This window comes from Coloeus monedula, assembly GCF_965178545.1.
Source record: "Coloeus monedula genome assembly, chromosome: 5".
In the NCBI taxonomy this organism is placed as follows: Eukaryota; Metazoa; Chordata; class Aves; order Passeriformes; family Corvidae; genus Coloeus; species Coloeus monedula.
In genome coordinates, this window is record NC_138785.1 from 1,710,570 (window position 1) to 1,727,980 (window position 17,411).

At 55.0% G+C, this 17,411-nt stretch overlaps 1 protein-coding gene across 1 annotated transcript; it reads right to left on the bottom strand.

Moving 5' to 3' along the window:
- Window positions 1-11,527: 11,527 nt before the first annotated feature.
- On the bottom strand, window positions 11,528-12,229 carry NEUROG2 (neurogenin 2; the record flags this gene model as incomplete). The annotated part of the gene is made up of 1 exon (XM_082282595.1): window positions 11,528-12,229. One exon carries the CDS (start codon window positions 12,227-12,229, stop codon window positions 11,528-11,530), a length of 702 nt encoding a protein of 233 aa, XP_082138721.1.
- Window positions 12,230-17,411: the final 5,182 nt, after the last annotated feature.

The window sequence follows — 17,411 nt, forward strand, 5'->3', positions numbered from 1 at the left end:
CCATCGTGATTGCCGAACCCCCCAAGAACCTTCAGTCTGGCGCACAACGTGATTGAAGGCTCGGTTCAGCTTTCTCCATCTGTGGGAGACTTCTCCATGGACGGTAACTAAAAGACCAGTTATAGCCACCTAGAACGTGTCGTGAGCACGGCATACCGTTGCTGCGCATCGTAAAAGCCGGAGCTCTATAATTCTGCCGAGGCAGCCCTCGAGCACGGGTATTACCTGGAGCTCTTGGAGGGAATTGCCTGGCAGTCCTCGAGCACAGGCGGCCACTGCTGCGCAGCGGCTACCTGGAGCTCTGTGAGGAAGTTTGCCGTGGCACCCCTCGAGCACGGACACGCTGCTAAGCAGTGCCGACCGGAGCTCTAAGGAGGGACCCTGCCGCGTACCCCGAGCACAGGCGAGTAGTGCTCAGCACCGCCCGCACTGGAGCTCTTAGTGTGACCCACCCGTGAGGTCCTGAGCACGGAAAGCCGTTGCCACGCGACGCCTAAAACCGGAGCTCTGAGAGAGGACCCAAAAGCAGCGTCCTGAGCGCCGAGTGGAGTGCCTGGCCAGCCCCCCACGACGGACCCCTGAGCAAGGACACTGCTCCTACGACATCTAAGTGAGTATCATACTGGTCTGATAATGGGACAAATGCACTCTGCCCATGACAGAGATCTCTATAAGCAACTTAAGCATTTACTAAGCTCTAGTTCAAGACAATTACCTAAACAGGAGCTAAAAAACCTCTTAGAATGGACTCTGATTAATTTCCCAAATGCTGACCGTTCAGCCGTCTTTACAAGAGACTTCTGGGACACAGTTGGGGTTAAGCTCTTTAATAATATTTCCTACCGGGATATGGCTGCCGCGCAGCTGCTCCCAGCTTGCAGAGCGCTGGTGGAGCTGTTTGCTGCGAAGGCGCCGCCCGCAGCAGTCACCCCGGCGAGCCCGGCTCCTGCTGCGAGCCCGGCTCCTGCTGCGAGCCCGGCTCCTGCTGCGAGCCCGGCTCCTGCTGCGAGCCCGGCTCCTGCTGCGAGCCCGGCTCCTGCTGCGAGCCCGGCTCCTGCTGCGAGCCCGGCTCCTGCTGCGAGCCCGCCCCTTGCCGCCGCGAGCCTGCAATGGGGCACGGCCCCCGCCTCTCCGCCGGACCCCGCGGCTCCAGTACCCGCGGTCCGGCTGACTCGCGCCGCCCCGCCCCCCGCGCTCGCGGTCCCGGCACCCGTTGCCCCGGCCCCAGCCACCCCACCGGACCCTACGGCCCCTCCCACCATCCCCGCCCCCGCCATCCCGCTCATCCCCGCTGTCCCGGCTCCCGCCCTCGGTTCCAGCGTCTTCGCGGCCCCGCCCCTCGCTTCTATCACCCCGTCCGCCAGCGTCTCCGCGACCCCGCCCCTTGCCCCTGCCCCCACGTGCCCCCCCGCTGCTGCCGTCATTGTTACCCCACCCCCCACTGCTGGCATATTCGTGGCCCCGCCCCCCGGCGATACCCCGGCGGGGGCGGCGGCCACCCCCCTGCTAGCTACGGGTGCTACCGCTCCCCCAGCCGCGCCGGTTATGGCCATGGCTGCCATTATAGCCGGCCCCCCGCAAAGCCAAGCGGCGACCCTTCTTCCAGCCCCCCAGGTCCCCCTTGCCGCCACCGACACGGTGCCGGTGGTAGCTGATAGCCCATCCGCGTCCGTCGCTGCTGCGTCTTCACAGTCTCCTGCCGCTCCCGAACCACCAGTACCGACAGCGCCTGTCACGACCGCGCTGGGGCCCCCGGTGCCCCCGGTACACGTTGCCGCGGGAACCCTGCTCCCTCACCCTACCGTTCAAGCGCACACAGCACGCCCCGAGCTGTCCCCCGGCCCCGCGGCAGCACAGACGTCTATGTCTACTCCCGTCCCTGCCGGCGTCCCTGCGCAATCCCCCGATCCCGGCACACCATCGCTCGCGCTGGAACGCGGAGCGCCCCAGCCCTGCGAGCCACTTGCTGCTGGTGCCGCAGCGTCTGCACGGATGACTGCAGCCCCCTCCGTGCCTGCCGCTGCTCCAGCCCCGTCTCCCGGCACCGCCGCTCCGGCAGCGTCGTTCCTGCCCGCCGCACCACCACCCACCCCAGCCCAGCCTACAAGCTCCCAGCGGCAGCACGCCGTGATCCAGCCGCCGGCCCTCCTGCCTCCCGCCGTCCCGAGATCATCTCCTGCCGACAGGGCAGCCCTGCCGCCGCCGCCCGCCTCCGTGGCCCCAGACCGCACCCTGCTGTATCCACCGCAGCCTCCCGCTTCTCAGCTGCCAAATAGTGCAGTCCCACCGCCACCGGCATCCATGATCGTCCCATCGCCCCCTCCCTCGACCGCGGCCGCAGCCCCAGCCCCTGGTTCTGCAGTCCTGCCATCTCCCGCTCTCCCCGAACCGCCCGCCACACGGACTGCCGCCATCACAGCCTGCCACGTTGCCCTGATGACGCAACCCACGCATGCGCAATTGCTGCAACCCCCGGACCAGCGATATCACTCCGCTCACACTCCTCCAGTCGCAGCACCGCTCCCGGGACCATCCGCACATCACCCCGCGGCTCCGCCGCCTGCCCCCCTGCCTCCGCCGCCGCATCCCGGAGCCAACCCAAGCAGCACCGAATCACGCCCGCACTCCCTCGAACACCCAGCCGCGCTATCGCCCTCCGCGCCCCTGGCACCGAATGGGACTACTTTGTATCACCAATCGATCGCACTGCCACAGCCAGGCACACAAGCCGTGCAACGAGGAGGGGGAGGGTGGAATATGACACCTGCTTTTATAAATACAGGACAGACTGAGAACTATTTTGCCCCTGCAAATGCCAACACCTTAATCCCAATACAAAACAATTCCGAAAAAGAATTAAGTCTGTTCCCAAACAGGTTCACTGTCCCCCCAGTGTTTGGGACAGACTCCGCAACCCATAGAGAGAAAGCGAGTTCTGAGAGTTTGTCAGCGCTACCTTCTGAATCAAAAAATCCTCCAAAGTGCTCAGATTATGCTCAATTAACAGATTGGCATGAAATAAGACTCCAAATCTATAAAGATGAAAGTCTTAGTCTATTAGCTAAGCCTGTGATAGCTAGCCAACAGCCTGACAGTCCTAAAACGTGGGCTCCCATCCCCACTCTCGAAATTAAAGAACTAAAAAAGGCTGTAAGATACAGTGGCATTTGCTCACCGTATCTTAAACAACTGCTAAAAAGTACCCTAAAAGGAACACATCAAACTTTAAAACGCATTTTAAATCAACAGAAAGGGGGAAAAGCCCAGGCTACACCTCAAAGAAGGTTGAATAAAGCCTTGTATGTTTTTAATTTCTTGAACAGCTCTGCAGAAGAGCCTGATCCCCCCATTTTCAGATATTTCTTGAACAATAAAAAAGCAAAACTGAAAAAACACCCCCCAGTTTTAATTAAGATTCTAGAATCAGGAAAAATAGAAAGACCATACAATCTCATAATGTGGGGAAAGGGATTTGCATGTCTCTCCACAGGTGAAGGAACCAAGTGGATTCCAGCAAAGAAGGTGAAGCTGTACCACGCATCAAAGCCTGTTGTCGGTTCCACTTCAGCCAGTGACCCCGTGAGTGGAAGCCGAGAAGCCGTCACCCAAATGTGAACTATGCAGAACCACTGAGAGAAGATCGTCTGCCAGAAACGGCTCAAGAAAAAAATGGAGTTCTAGTATTATTTGTGTAGATGCATGTTATTTTTAACCTTTTGTTTTTGTTTTTGCAGTGAAGCTTTACCTGTAAATCAACCAAAGACAAATGTTTGGGTTGCTTTAGCCAAATCTGCAGGCTCCGATACCATCTGTCTGTCTGACACAAGCCCTGACAAACCTTTCTCAACTTATAGAGTGCCTTTCCCAGAAGGTTTTCGTACAGTTACAAAACCTAAGGGACCTAGCTAACCAAATTACAACAGATAACCCGTCTTGGCTAGACAGCTTGTTTAATGGTTGGAGCTTTGCACCCTGGCTAAGGGAACTCTGTAAAATAGGCTTGATTATTCTAGTAGTAATAATTATAGTTCTAGTAGCAGTATCTTGTATACTTCAGTGTGTGCAAAAAATGACGAGTAGGACTGTGTCTAATATCTTAGTTGTTCATCGGAACGGGGGAGATGTTGGGGAAGATGAAACAGGAAAACCTTATAAATATGATTGCCTGACAAAAGATTTTGGGAATATGAAAACTATAAGCGACATCGAAATGAAAGCCACCTTTGAGATACCAAGTCTTAGTTACTGAACAACTGGAAAACAATGGTATGGCCGACTGAATGTAATCCCCTCTTGATTGAACAATACCCTCTGCTTGCAGGCAGGTCCAAGGGTCAGAGCAGACCCTACTAGCTCAGCAGAAGGGGTCCAAAGAGTAGTTTTTAGGAGTTAAGATGTAACACTCTATGGTAATATAAGAACTCTTATAGGCTGTATGTAAATGCTATAGGATTTGTATCTTGTATTAGATTGGTTAGTGACAATTAGAATATTCAGTACAGAAGATGATTTATTGTATTGTAACCAGGACTTCACACACCTTTTTACTACATTCATGCTCTCTCTCTTACTAGACTCTCTTACTATACACTCTTACTGTAGACTCTTACTGTAGACTCTTACTATTCTCTCTTTGCTTACCCGCTTACTCTCTTGCTCTCTTGGGCCTGCTCAGAGCTGCCAGCTGCAGCTCTAAGCAGTGCCCCTGTACCCACGCCCTTTGCAATAAACCGCATGTTCCAAGACCTGACTACAGAGATCTCTCGTCACCACCCGTCTCCGTCACCATCCCACCGTCCGAACCCGCACCGAGCGTCCCGAGCGAACCCCCTTGCACCTACAAGGTGTAAAGAGGGAGAAGGAAGAGAAAAAAAAATTAAATCTCTTTATTATGGTGCATAAACCTTCAGTCTTGTGGAGCTGCGCAGCTGCGCAGGGAGAAAAATGCATTCAAAAATATAATGCCAGTGTGAATAATCCTTTCCCGAGCGCTGCTTGCAGACTGCTCCAGCTTTGTCAGGTGAACTTGAACCGGGCCATCAGATTTGCGGCCGTTCCCATTGCACACTGTCTGTCACCCCGGGGCATTCACCATCTTGCCTGTTGTTAAGAGCCAGCAAACAATCCATCATTGAGCTGGGCAGTCGCCGGCTCACACAACAGTGAAATCGGCATGTGACGGGACACTCGGCCCCAGTGTCTCGCAGATTAAAGTGATACATGAAAACTCACGTGTTACTGGGAAGATTAAGCCCGTTATCTTGTTGCGCAGCCAATAAAGGCCGGCCTTGTCCTCGGCAGTGGGGAAATGCTGGCTTTAACTAAGTGACAAACGCCGCGCTCACATAGCTCCGTGCTCCGGCCAGCGAGCGCCGGCCTCCGGAGGGCAAACAAAGCTAGTTAGCAAGATCCCGGGAATTAATGGGCGGCAGAGATGCTGTGTTAAAGATTCTCTGCAGAAGCTTTCTCTGCTCTATAGAGACAATTAAAACCGAAACAAAACCTCCCCGACAATCTCTGCGCAACAAAGTGTCCTAATGCGCCGCCAGCAGCCGGCCCCGCTGTGTCTGCTCCAGCAGCACACGCAGTTTTGAGACCCCTGGCCAGTCATGCCTTTTCCAGCTCCTTCCTGCTCAAAGGAAGAAAAAATTTATTTAGATATGCTTCTAAATAAATCCATCCCAGTGAAATCTTAATATTTTGCTTTCTTCCTAATATTTCCATCTAGCAGCTCATTTCTCCTATTGGTTTTAGGAGACATTTTGCCACCGTAGTTACAGCTACTCACAGGTAGAAGTAAGGGTCAAGGATTAGCTTGTCCAGTTCCCTGTTGAAACAGACATGGAATCATATTCTACTGGTCTTATTCTTTACAGGATTGGGCACAATTTCAGATGTATCAGGCACTCTGTCGTCATCCGGGGCTTGGATACTGGAAATCATGGATTTATAACCTCATCCCCTGAAGAACTGGGCTGCACACACAGCCCCAAACACACTGAGCTTACATTACTGGTTCACATTTGTGGTACAAATAGGGCATTATTGAGGAAATAAATAGGTGACTCTGATGATGGAGAATTTAATATTTTGGTTGTAAATTTCATCTTTGAGCTACTGACAAAAATCTGCTGTTATTTCCTCTGGTTTCAGAATAAAGTAATTTGAGCTAACTGAGACTTAGGGAATACTTTTTCTTTTTTTTATTAGAAATTAGAAGTTTTTATTGGAGATTCAGTGGTTTGTATTAAGTAACTTGCTACCGGGGTGCTTTTGTGGCTCGATTAATTGTAACAGTCTCCAAATTCCAACCTAAGTACTCCATATAACCATTGAGGGCCAGGTTCTACAAAATGAGTGGAACTGTGTTATGCTGGGACAGTGAAATGTGAACTGTAGGGACATGAAGCTTGAGGAAACATGAAACATTTTCTCCTCTCACCTAAACTCCAGGACCTGAGTTTACACCCCGTGTAAGTGCTGCTGTAAGTCAGGCACAAAACCGGCCTGCTCGTGACAAAGTGGTGACACACTTTCCTGTCCTTCAGGGAAGGTATTTGCTTAAAGCAGTTTTTCCTCCTTCCCTTTCTGCAGGTATCCAGGTGAAAGGCAGAGTCTTGTTGGCTGTGTCGTGCTTGTGCATCTAAGTTAGTAAATTTGATATCCAGGGAACAAGCTGATGCAACCGAAGCCTGCGAGCAACAGGTAGAATGATTTTCTCACTCATCTGCCAGGAGCTAATGACTCTGTGGAGCATTTCAGGGAATTTCTCTTAGAAAAGATGCAGTGGAAAGGAAGCCCCTCAGTTATCCCAACAATACAGGGCTGAGCCAGGCTTGCCTCCCTCCCTTTCCCTCCGAGTCACAGCATTCCGGGCCATTCCGGCTGGCGGAGAGCGGGTATGGGGTGACCCCTCCAGCTGTGAGGCAGCCCCTGCACGCGAGGCAGCACAGTCCCGCTGCCATAAACCCGGCATCAGCTGCCCCCAGAGCCCAGCTGCTGGATTTAGGCACAGCTCCTTCAGCTATTCATGGGTACTGGGAGAAAGCCTCACGTCAGCCAGCGCAGAACCACAGCCTGTGCTACCCAATCTCTTCTGCTTGGAAGAACACAGCAGCAGCAGCCTGCTCGGCATCTCCTTCACACTAACCAGAACTGGGATATTTGCAGCAAGGTGTTGGTACCTGCTGCTGTCACCTGCTGCCTTGAGGGAAGCCCCGGCACACGGGTGCCTCCCCCAGCTCTGCGGGGAAGCTGGCGGCAGCGTGCTGCTCTCGCCCCTCTCCCGGGAGTGACACATGCCACCCTCCTTTCTTCCACTTGGATGAAATCATCTCCCCTCTCCCCTGGCAGAGCGGGAGCAGATGGGGCTGTTGGCCTCTGCAGCCACCCGCTGCCCCAGCTCCTGTGAGCCAGCCTTGCCTCCGGCCCCCCCAGTCTGTCTGCTCCCTCCTCCAAACAGAACTTAATCCCATTCCCTAATCCCAAACTTCTCTGCCAAGCTGTTCTTAAGGCAGAGTGTATCTTCCCTCAAAAGATACCGACTTATTGACGATTTGTTTAATGCTGGACTCTGCCGCAGCACCGCAGCACCGGCTGCACCGAGCTGTGTGCACAGGTCCATAGAGGCAGGTCCAGCATCCCGGGGGGTTCCCGGGTGGCACAGCCAGCGCCCAGGGGAGCAGGATGAGGGCAGGATCCCCCCGGCAGGCAGCAGGTGCCATTCCTCCCTCGGTAACAGCCCAGCGCAGCCCAAACTGCCGTGCCGGCTACCGGGGCTGCCGTCCCCTCCGAGCAGGACATCACGTTAATAGAGGTTGATTTGCAAACGGCGTCGCCCCCCCAGTGCCCCCCTTTGCCTGACTCTCGCTTTTCTGCTCAATGGCACAGATGCTGCTTTGTGCTGCCCAGGACCAGGCAGCTATTAGCAGCAAATCCAGCGAGGGAAATTAATGAAGGCGACTACTAATAAAAGACAGCTCAGGACAGCCCGACCAACTTGCTCCAAGCGGTAATTAACTTTTTTTAAAACTCATGAAGGTAAATATGCCATCAGCTTTGGGCTGGTCTCTCTGCTTTTTAATAAAAGGAGGAGCGGGGGGAGGCAAGGGAAAGGGACGGCTGCGTGTCACAGCCGCCCCAGCACCATCCGTGTTCCCTCCCGGTCGCTGCAAAGTGACCCTCCAAGGATGGGTTTTTTTTCTCCAATCAGTTTTTAGAGGCTTGATTTTAAATCTGGCAAGAGTTCTGCCTCTCCTCAATCTGAATTCAGTACGAGAGGTCACGGGGATGAGCAGGCTGCCAGAATTTTGCTGGACCAGCACAACTGTTGCAGAATTGTGGGTAGAAAGCAGTATATCCTTATATCCTTACACTGTCAGCTTGTCAGAGCAAAAGAGTCTGTCTTAGACTGTAAAACACAAGATTTTTGCCTTGTAGAAAGACAACAACCTACATCAGGTTACAAAAAAGATCCCGCTGGGATTTCTTTTGATTCCAGGGGATTGACTATATAATAGATAACTGAGATCCTTTTTGCCCATGGGGAATGGGGATTGGGGCCACATGGGCCAAATCCACACATAATACAGGACCGGGGGAAGCCCAACCTGGGGCACCAGAGTAAGGCTTTAGGAAAACTGGGTTTAAAATGCGCCAGCCAGCTGAGAGCCCTGTCGGGAGGGCTCTTTAACGATGGCGCTACGTGGACAGATTTATGCCTGCCATGAAAGGCAGCGTGCGGCAGCCCTTGGGGTGCTGGTTTGGCTCCTCGTGGCCATTCGTATGCCAAGGAGGGCTGTAAAACCCCCTGGGGGCCTTCGAGCTGCCCCTCCAGCCCTGCCGGCGTGGAGGAGCTTTTATGCCAAAATACAATACACAGAAGGATCATAAACACATGTTCTGGGGCAAGGGGCTGCCATGGAAACCACCCCCAGGTTCCTCACATCATCCAAAGTGGTGTTTGCCCATCTTGCATCTCCTGGTCCACTTCCAGGTTGGCTGCAGTTGGCTCTGGGGACTTGCCATCACCTCCAAAAATCAGTCTTCTGAGAGAAAAGAGGGAAATATATGAAAAAAAGAAAGGAAGGAGAGGAATAAACTCAAATTAAGGGGGATAAAGTGAGAGAGATGCTTTTGGCCACATTCAAATGAAAAATCGGGATGAGGGTGACTGGGTTAGGTGACTAATCCAGCCTCTCCAACTCAGCCTTTGCCAGCATGGTCCTGCCTCCCCCTCCCAGCCTTGCCCCCCTCAGACCCATCTCCTCCGAGGGCATCTCCAACCAAGCCCAGCGTCCCCCAGGGAGCAGGGAAGGTTTGGCTGGCGTGGCTCCCACCCCAAACCCCTCTCCAAACCCCCCCTCCATCCTCTGCATCGTGTGCTTTTTCCCACGGTGGTTCCCGTTGCCACAGCCTCAGCAGGACGGTAATGCTCCTGCCAACAGGGTCTGTACCTGGGATGGAGGGAAATCCCTCCAGGATGACGCACCTGGCAAGAAGCAGCGTCCCTCCCTGAGGATGGCTGAGGGGAGCATCCTGGTGCTGAGCCACCCGGGATGTCCCTGCTGTTCCTGCATGGCTCCAGCACCGAGAGAGAAGTGCATCCCATCCATCCGGGCATTTTGGAGAGCTGAAGGCACCTACTCCAGTGCCTCTTAAAAGAGGGAGAGAAACCAGGAAGGACAATGAGGCCCGACCAGAAAAGATGGAGAGGGCGCTCAGCTTCTTTTGGCATTCCTGGAGTTTAATCATTAAAAGGGGTCGTTAAAAGCGAGTGAGAGTGAAAGACCCGCTCCCGACGAGCTGCCCCACACACCGCCAGCGCCGTGAAAGGCTCCCTCTTGTTTTGTTCCTCCTGGCCCGTGGCAGATTTGGGGGGACACAGCTTCATCTTGCTGGCCACATCAAAGCAGTGATTATGCAAATGCTCCCACTTTTTTTTTTTTTTTTTTAGGGAATTATTTATCACACAATAACCCCCCTGCCAGGGGGGGAAACAATAGATCAGGCTAGATAGCACTGCTCGCCCGAGGCTGCGGGGCCGGGGGGACCCCCGCGCGGTTTATTGGCCTAACCTAATTTCACTAATTCTCTTTTCACACATTTTGGGCTTTTTTTTCTCTTTCTTGCCCCCCTTCCTTTCGCGGCCGTCGCTCCGAGGACCGGGTTTCACGCTCCCAGGATCCGGAGGGCACCGGCCGGGATTCGCGTGCTGAGCGTTTTATTTAATTAATACACTCAGGCGCCTCTGCTGGTTTTTAATGATTTCCAGGTGTTTGTACCCAGAAGTCCCAAAGTGCTCCCGGGAGCACGGGGACGATGATTGAAGGGCCTGGGCTGCCTCCAGCATCCCCCTCCATGGTGACATCCCCGGCTGTGTACTGTGCACGCTGAACCAACCCCCCTGGAATTGCCTGCGACTTGGAATTCATCTGACCCTCACAGAGAGGAAATTCTTCCTCTTCTAATCCATGCATTTTTTTCATCAACAACATTTACTTCCTACAGCCTTCTCTGCGAAATCCATCGGTCTGAAGTGTGATAACTTCATCCATCCATCCGTCCTGCATTTGCCATCAGCATTTTCTGTACTGAGAGCCAAAGGTAAAGCATCAGTAAACTTCCACTGAACTTCCCTCCCTCTCTCTCTCTGTCTGTTTAATGCTGTTTCCCAAAGAAACTGCTGCCCACGGACCCAGTGACATCAGGACCCACCGGACCTTGGTTTCACCAGAGACAAGGACAGACCCAATCCTGTAATTCCCAGTCGCTGGCACGTAAAGCAGAAAAAGCAGCAACCCCAAAGGTACGAAAATTAGAGCTTTTTATTTATATTTTATCACAAGGACAATCCCTTTGCTCTTCAGCTGTAAATACATACTAGAATAAACTCTGTAAATTATACAAAAAAATACATATTTTCCATGAAATCTGTCTTTATAATAAATAAATGTGAACACGTGTGTGGCTGATCGCTGTAATGTTCCGTGTCTGTTGAGGTTTTCAGTCTGTTGATTTATTTTTAATCTCCTGAAAGAAGGGGGGAGTTCCTTGTCCCCTAAAGGTCGAAATAAATAATGTATGAGGAGATCCTTCCCCATTCCCCCCCTCCCGATTTTTTTTCCCTTTTGATAGAGAGTTCAGCCTAAATTTCCACGCTTGCATTCAGCCCTCACAAAGCCTACAAATTATACAATGACTTCTAACCTGGACCTCTAACAAAACAATTTACTTTTTTTTCCCCTCCCTTTGCACCCCCCTCCCGCCTATAAATCATAAGGGACAGATGGCAAAGAGGGGAGCGGGGAAAGGGGGGGACACACACACAAAAGCCCCGCGGTGACAGATCTGGGAAAACTGGGCAAAGTGCACATCGGAGAGAGAGAGAGAGACAGAGAGAGAAAGAGAGAGAGACGGAAAGTTTGGTTTGGCAGGTGCCGTTCCCACAGCCCGCCCTGCCCTGGGAAGCGGGCAGATGCCGCCGCCGGCGCCGCCCCGGGGGGAGCCCCGGGACCGCCGGGCCGGGCTAGAGGCAGCGGCGGGGCAGCGGCGGCGGCGGCGGCCCCGGGGCAAAGCGGCCCGGCCAGTGCTCGGGGTCCGAGGCGGAGCCGGCGGGGCTGGCGGGCGATAAAGTGCAGGCGTACGGGGAGGCGGAGGGCGCGGGGCTGGCGGCGCCGCCGCTCCAGGAGGAGGCGGGCGAGGGGCTGCCCTCGGCGGGGCCCGCCGCTGCCGCCGCCCCGTCGGGGCCGAGCCGCGCCGCCCCGGCCAGCCGCAGGGTCTCGGTGAGCGCCCAGATGTAGTTGTGGGCGAAGCGGAGCGTCTCGATCTTGGTGAGTTTGGCGTCCTCGGGGAAGGTGGGCAGCACGTCGCGGAGGGCGTCCAGCGCCGCGTTCAGGTTGTGCATCCGGTTGCGTTCGCGGTTGTTGGCCTTGAGCCGCCGGCTCCGCTTGATGCGCTGCGCCGTCTCCGCAGTGCGCGCCGCCCGCGGGGCGCCGCGGGACCGCCCCAGCCGCCGCTTCCCCTCCGCCCGCCGCAGCCCGCGGCCGCCCGGAGCCTCGACGGGGCGCGCCGGCGGGGCGGCGCGCAGCTCCTCCTCCTCCTCCTCTTCCTCCTCCTCTTCCTCCTCGGCGCTGGACGGCAGCGAGGGCGAGGGGGCGGGCGAGCCCAGCCCCAGCAGCAGCAGCTCGTCTTCGGCGGGCGGCGCCAGGACCTCCGCCTTCACCAGCATCCTTGCGCGGCGGCTGGACGGGGCCGCACCGGGCAGCACCGGGAAGCAGCGAGCGCGCTCTCCTCGCCTCTCCGTCGGTGTGACGGTTCGCCGGTTTGACGGAGCGGGCGGCAGCGGAGTGGGGCGGGGGTCGTGAGGGGGGGGCAAAGCGCGGGGGACGGGGGGGCGGGGGTGGGGGGCGCGGCGCTGGCACGCGCCCCGGGGGCGGCGGGCGGGCGGGCGGGCGGGCGGCGGCGGCGGGAGCGGCGCCCGGGGCCCGTCGGGCTGCGTGTCTGGCACACGACCCTCCTTAACACCCCTTATATACCCCGCGGGGAACAATCAAACCTACCCCCGGGGTCCCCCTCGCCCTGCCCGCCCCGCCCGCGACTCTTGTCGGGGGCGCCGCCGCCGCCGCGCCCCCCCCCGCCGGGGCCCCATTGGCGCCTCGCGCTCGGCTGGAGCGTGCCGCTAATTTATTAATGAATGGGGAGGGGGGGGCGCGAGGCGCAGGCGGCCAATCCCCGCGCCCCGCACGCCACGCGCGCGCCCGGGGCCGGCTCCCTTTCAGCCGCTTCATTTACGGGCCCGGCAAGGAAAGGGAGGGAGAGAGGGAGGGATGGGGGGCTCCCCTTCAACCCCCCTCATTCCCGGGAGGGTTTCGCCTTCTGGGGTGACTTGGTGCTGTGGTAAAGGTGCATAGTTTCGTACATGGCTTGCTGGGGAGATGCTCCGGGCACGCGGCTGCTCCTTTTGCATCAGGGCAAACGCGAAGTGGGGGAAAGCCCTGCGCTCCGGGCAGCTCAGTGCTGTCAAATACAACTCACAGGCGCAACACAGGCTGGAGGAGACTATAAAAAAAACCCCAAAACACCGACTTGTCAGTGCACCAGGAAAACCTTCATTCCCTTTCACCACTCTTCTCTTCCAGCCCTCCCTCAGGGCAGAAAGCCCCCGGGAATGGCAGAGCCTGGTGACATGCCCGTGGGGTCGGCAGGCTGGCTCTGCTCCACACACCCCTTGGGGACACCTTCCACTATCCCAGGTTGCTCAAAGCCGTGTCTAACCTGGCCTTGGAAACTTCCGGGGATCCAGGGGCAGCCCCAACTTATCGGGGCAACCTGTGCCAGGGTCTCCCCACCCTCACAGGGAAGAATTTTTTTCAATATCCCATCTAACTGTGCCCTCTGTCAGTGTGAAGCCATCGCCTCTTGTCCTGTCACTCCAAGCTCTTGTCAAAGATATGACAGTGAGAACATCCAAAACTGAAACCCCAGTGCACTCTCCTCTCTATATGGAAGCACCGTCAGAAAGGCACTTTGGGGGAGTTGGGCTTTGAAACAGAATTGTATTTGCAACCACTAGAAAAGCCCAAAACAGATGAAAGAGCTGAAACCTCTGCAGGCTCAGCACACCACAAACTCACACCCAAATCAGTCCTTCGCTGTTGCTGCCCTCTGAGTTTGTGGCCTTTGGGAGCAATTGAGGCCGGGCCAGTGCCTCAATCAGTATCTCTGTGACTCTATGAAACATTGTAGCACTCCCCTCACCTCCTTGTGAAAGAGGGGAAACCCACAAAACCCATCGGCATCCCGGGAGAGCGACACAAAAGGACTTTATTTCTTTTTCAGCACCTTAAGGCACAAAGCACAGTCCACCTGTGTGTGACAGGGCCAGCCCATCCCTCTGTCACCACCCTGCTTGCTGAGATTTCTGTCCTTCCAGTGCTGGTGGAAAGCGACAGAGAGGTGAGGCAGAGGTAGTGCTGTGGGTGCATAACCCATTGTGGTGCCTTTCTGGGGTTCAGCCGGAAAGGCGCCGCGATTCCTGCTGCCAGCCCCTACCATGCAGTGGTTTTTTTCTGTAGGGTTGAGCACAGGGTGACTGAGGACAGGTTGGCCACCAAGTCCTCACAGCTCTCGATAGGCGCCTGTGTGGTCTGTGGGCAGAGCGAGGGCTGAGCTGCTCGGCCGAGAGTGGAGGGGAGAGGAGGTGGCGGGGGGAGAGGGAGTGAGATCAGGAGCAGGAATGCTGCTGCTGCTGCTGCCCACTGCCTGAACTGTCCTCCAAGGGTCAAACTGTTCAACTTCAGCCCCTTTGCCAGACTCAATCCTACTTTAGGGAACAAAAGCCCAAAGTAGGCAACGATCAAGAAATGGGAGCACAATGATTTAAGCTTATCACACACAGTCCAGAAATAAAGGACGCTGAGCTCGTGTGGGGGAGAGGGGGAGACTTTCAGAAGGGCTTTGTTTGCTGTAAGAAGATTGAACTCTGAGGCGACCCGATAGCCCTAAAAGTTTAGGGTCTGTGTTGCTGAGAGACCTTTGGGCACAGCCCATCCACACGTCGACCTCACAAGTTGAGAGCCGGCATTAATGGCCAGCCTGCCTCAGGTGAAGAGGGGCACGACATCCCGGGAAATGTGGGGACAAAGCTGTGGGGACAGGGTGGCCTGACCCCTCCCAGCCCTGCCTCCCTCACACCCAGAACCCTGTGGTGTCCTAAGGGTTCAGGGTCCCAGGGCTGCCCACACACATCAGGGTGCCCTGAATCCTGTGGTGCCCAGCCCTGGGCAGCACCTACAAACCCTGAGAGTGGGGTGGTTCTGCTCTTAAATGGGGTGTGAGAATATGTCCCCATGCAGCAGAGTACTGGGGTGTGCTGCAGAGGGAAGAAATCAAAAGTACTGCGGCGTGTGTGCCCCACGTCCTTCCCGAACACCCCGTGCACACTACAGTGAAAAGTGCCACGGGGAGGGACAGGATGAGAACCAGACCCCCAACTCCCAAGCTGTATTAGCACATTTGGGGTTTGTTCTGGGATCAAGGCGAGGAGGGGTCCCCCATAAGCGCTGTCCCGGCATCCTTCCCTGGCTCCCCCCACCCCAGCCCTCATCGGGGGCCGATTGTTCCCGACAGATTTGCATGGCAGGTGCAGGCCTGCAGAGCGATTTTGCAGTCCTGGGCCCCCCCCCGCCAAGAGGGTTTGCCTCCCCCCCCTTGTGAAAAAAGGCCGCCGGTGCCCTCCTTTCCCATGAAGAAGAGAAGAAGCTTGAGGATCGCGTGAACACGCTTCAGTTTTCTTATTCTTTTCTATAGATGTGGGGAAAAGAACAGCCGATTGTGTGAAAAACCCAGTGCCTGCAAAAAGGGACATTGGCCATCCAGGCGAAGGTGCGCGAGGGAGAGCACTAATCGCTGAACCAGGAGACAAATACGATTACCAGCTCCGAGCCTTGAGTCAGAAAGTCTCATAGACTTTAAGATGTTAATCCCCAACATAATCCTTCCTTTGGCGTGTAGGAATAGTGCAGCCACAAGAGTTGTTTTGTTATTTATATTGGCGTTTAATAAAACTCAGCCAGTGGTGAATGGGCTGCCCACTCTCCAATGGTAATTAATTCCCTATTTCAGTGACCCAATTGTGCTGGGATAGAGCAGTGGGACAGTCCCACTGCCCCAACCCGCCTTTGTGCAGCTACACGGCTCTCGTGCTTCAACAGCTATGGAAACTCATTCTTTTGATGTCATTCAATGAGTTTTCCTTGGGCATCTTCTAAACTTCAAGGACCCTTTTCTTTCTTGAACGCCTGAAAAGCAGGACTAGCTTGACCACCTCTGTAGAATTTAATGATTTGGTGAAAGGGCCTTTTTTTGGGGGGGGGGGGGGGGGGAGTTGTGTAAGGAAAGAGAGAAAGAAAATTTGGCAGGCTGGCTATCAAACAGGGGGATATCCAAACTCAGGTGTGCCGAACTCACTCAGCTCCTAATTTATACAAGTCTTAAAAGCCACTTTTCCTTACTCAGAATACCTGGGAGCTTCTCTTAGTCAAGGCATTTCTAGAAGGGATTTGCAAGTGAGCAATAACTCTGTTTTACAGAGGTGAGTAAAGATACAAATGGTGTTTCAAGAAAGGATTTCCCTCAGAAAAGGGAAAAACACCTGGATATTTTTGCCCAGAAGGGGAAAAATACCAGATACCTGGAACAGGTTATTGGTATAAAGCGTGTCTGCAGGTTTATACTTTTTGACTGTGTGGTGATGTGGCTGAAAGCGAACACGTGAAGAACATGGAGTTATCCTGCAGAGCCACCCCGGTCCAGGCAGCCTCTTCTATGTCTTTATACACACTTCCAAAAAAAAAAAAAAAAAAAAAAGCCCTTCGCAAGTCACAAACAATTCAGGATTCAACTAAGAAAACACAGAGTGAACCATATGGCCGGGGTGGCTCGAGTTGGCTGCATTTTCCCTCAGACAAAGAAGGGATTGAGAGTTGAAGGAAAGGAGAAAAAAACCCAACTTTCCGGCTGATGAAGCTGTTGTCTGGAGGCAATGATCCCAAATCTCAAGGCTTTATTCCAGGCTCCGACTGAGACGTGATATGTCATATGATTAGCATCTTTCATATTTACAAGAGTAGTGCGGGCTGCCAGTCTTTAGAGAAAGGCGAGAGAAAGAAGGGGCATATGCTGAAATGGATTTAGCATTTGAAAGAGAGAAAAGAGAGCGGATAAATACACTTAAACGAGGATTTAGTTTTACTCCCGTTGAGTTCTAATGGCTTGTTGATTGAGATTTTAGGGAGCTGGGACAGAGGTGTCAGCAGTAATTTAAAGGCGCTATTCAGCCCTCCCCCGGCGGAAGGAGCCGGCGCTGCCCCTCAGGGCGGAGCGGTGCTGCGGCCGCAGTGGCGGGCTGGCGGGAGGGGCGCATCACCGCCAGGGCGGCTCCCTCCGCCGCGCGCGCGGCGCCATCTGGCGGCGGCGGGACCCGCGGGGGACTGAGGCACCCGGGATCAGGAAAATTGGGAAGCAAATGGGGAATTCCCGGTGTCTGGCACCTGTCAGAAGGGACACCACCGCAGCACTGCTCACAAGCACCGTCCAGCCTAGCCTTGAACACTTACAGGCATAGGGCAGCCACAGCTCCTCTGGGCAACCTGTGCCAGTGCCTCACTACTACCCTCACAGCAAAGAATTTATCCCTAAGATCGAGCTAAACCTGTCCTCTGGCAGGTGAAGACATTCCCCCTTGTCCTGTCACTCCATGCCCTTGTGACAAGTTGCTCGCCAGCTCTCTTGAAGCCCCCGTAGGCACTGGAAGGGGCTTAAGGTTTTCCCAAGAGCTTGGGAAGGGGCCTTTTAATTGTTTTAGCCAAAGCTCCTTCCTGGATGTGACCTACCTGTAAATATGGAAGGTG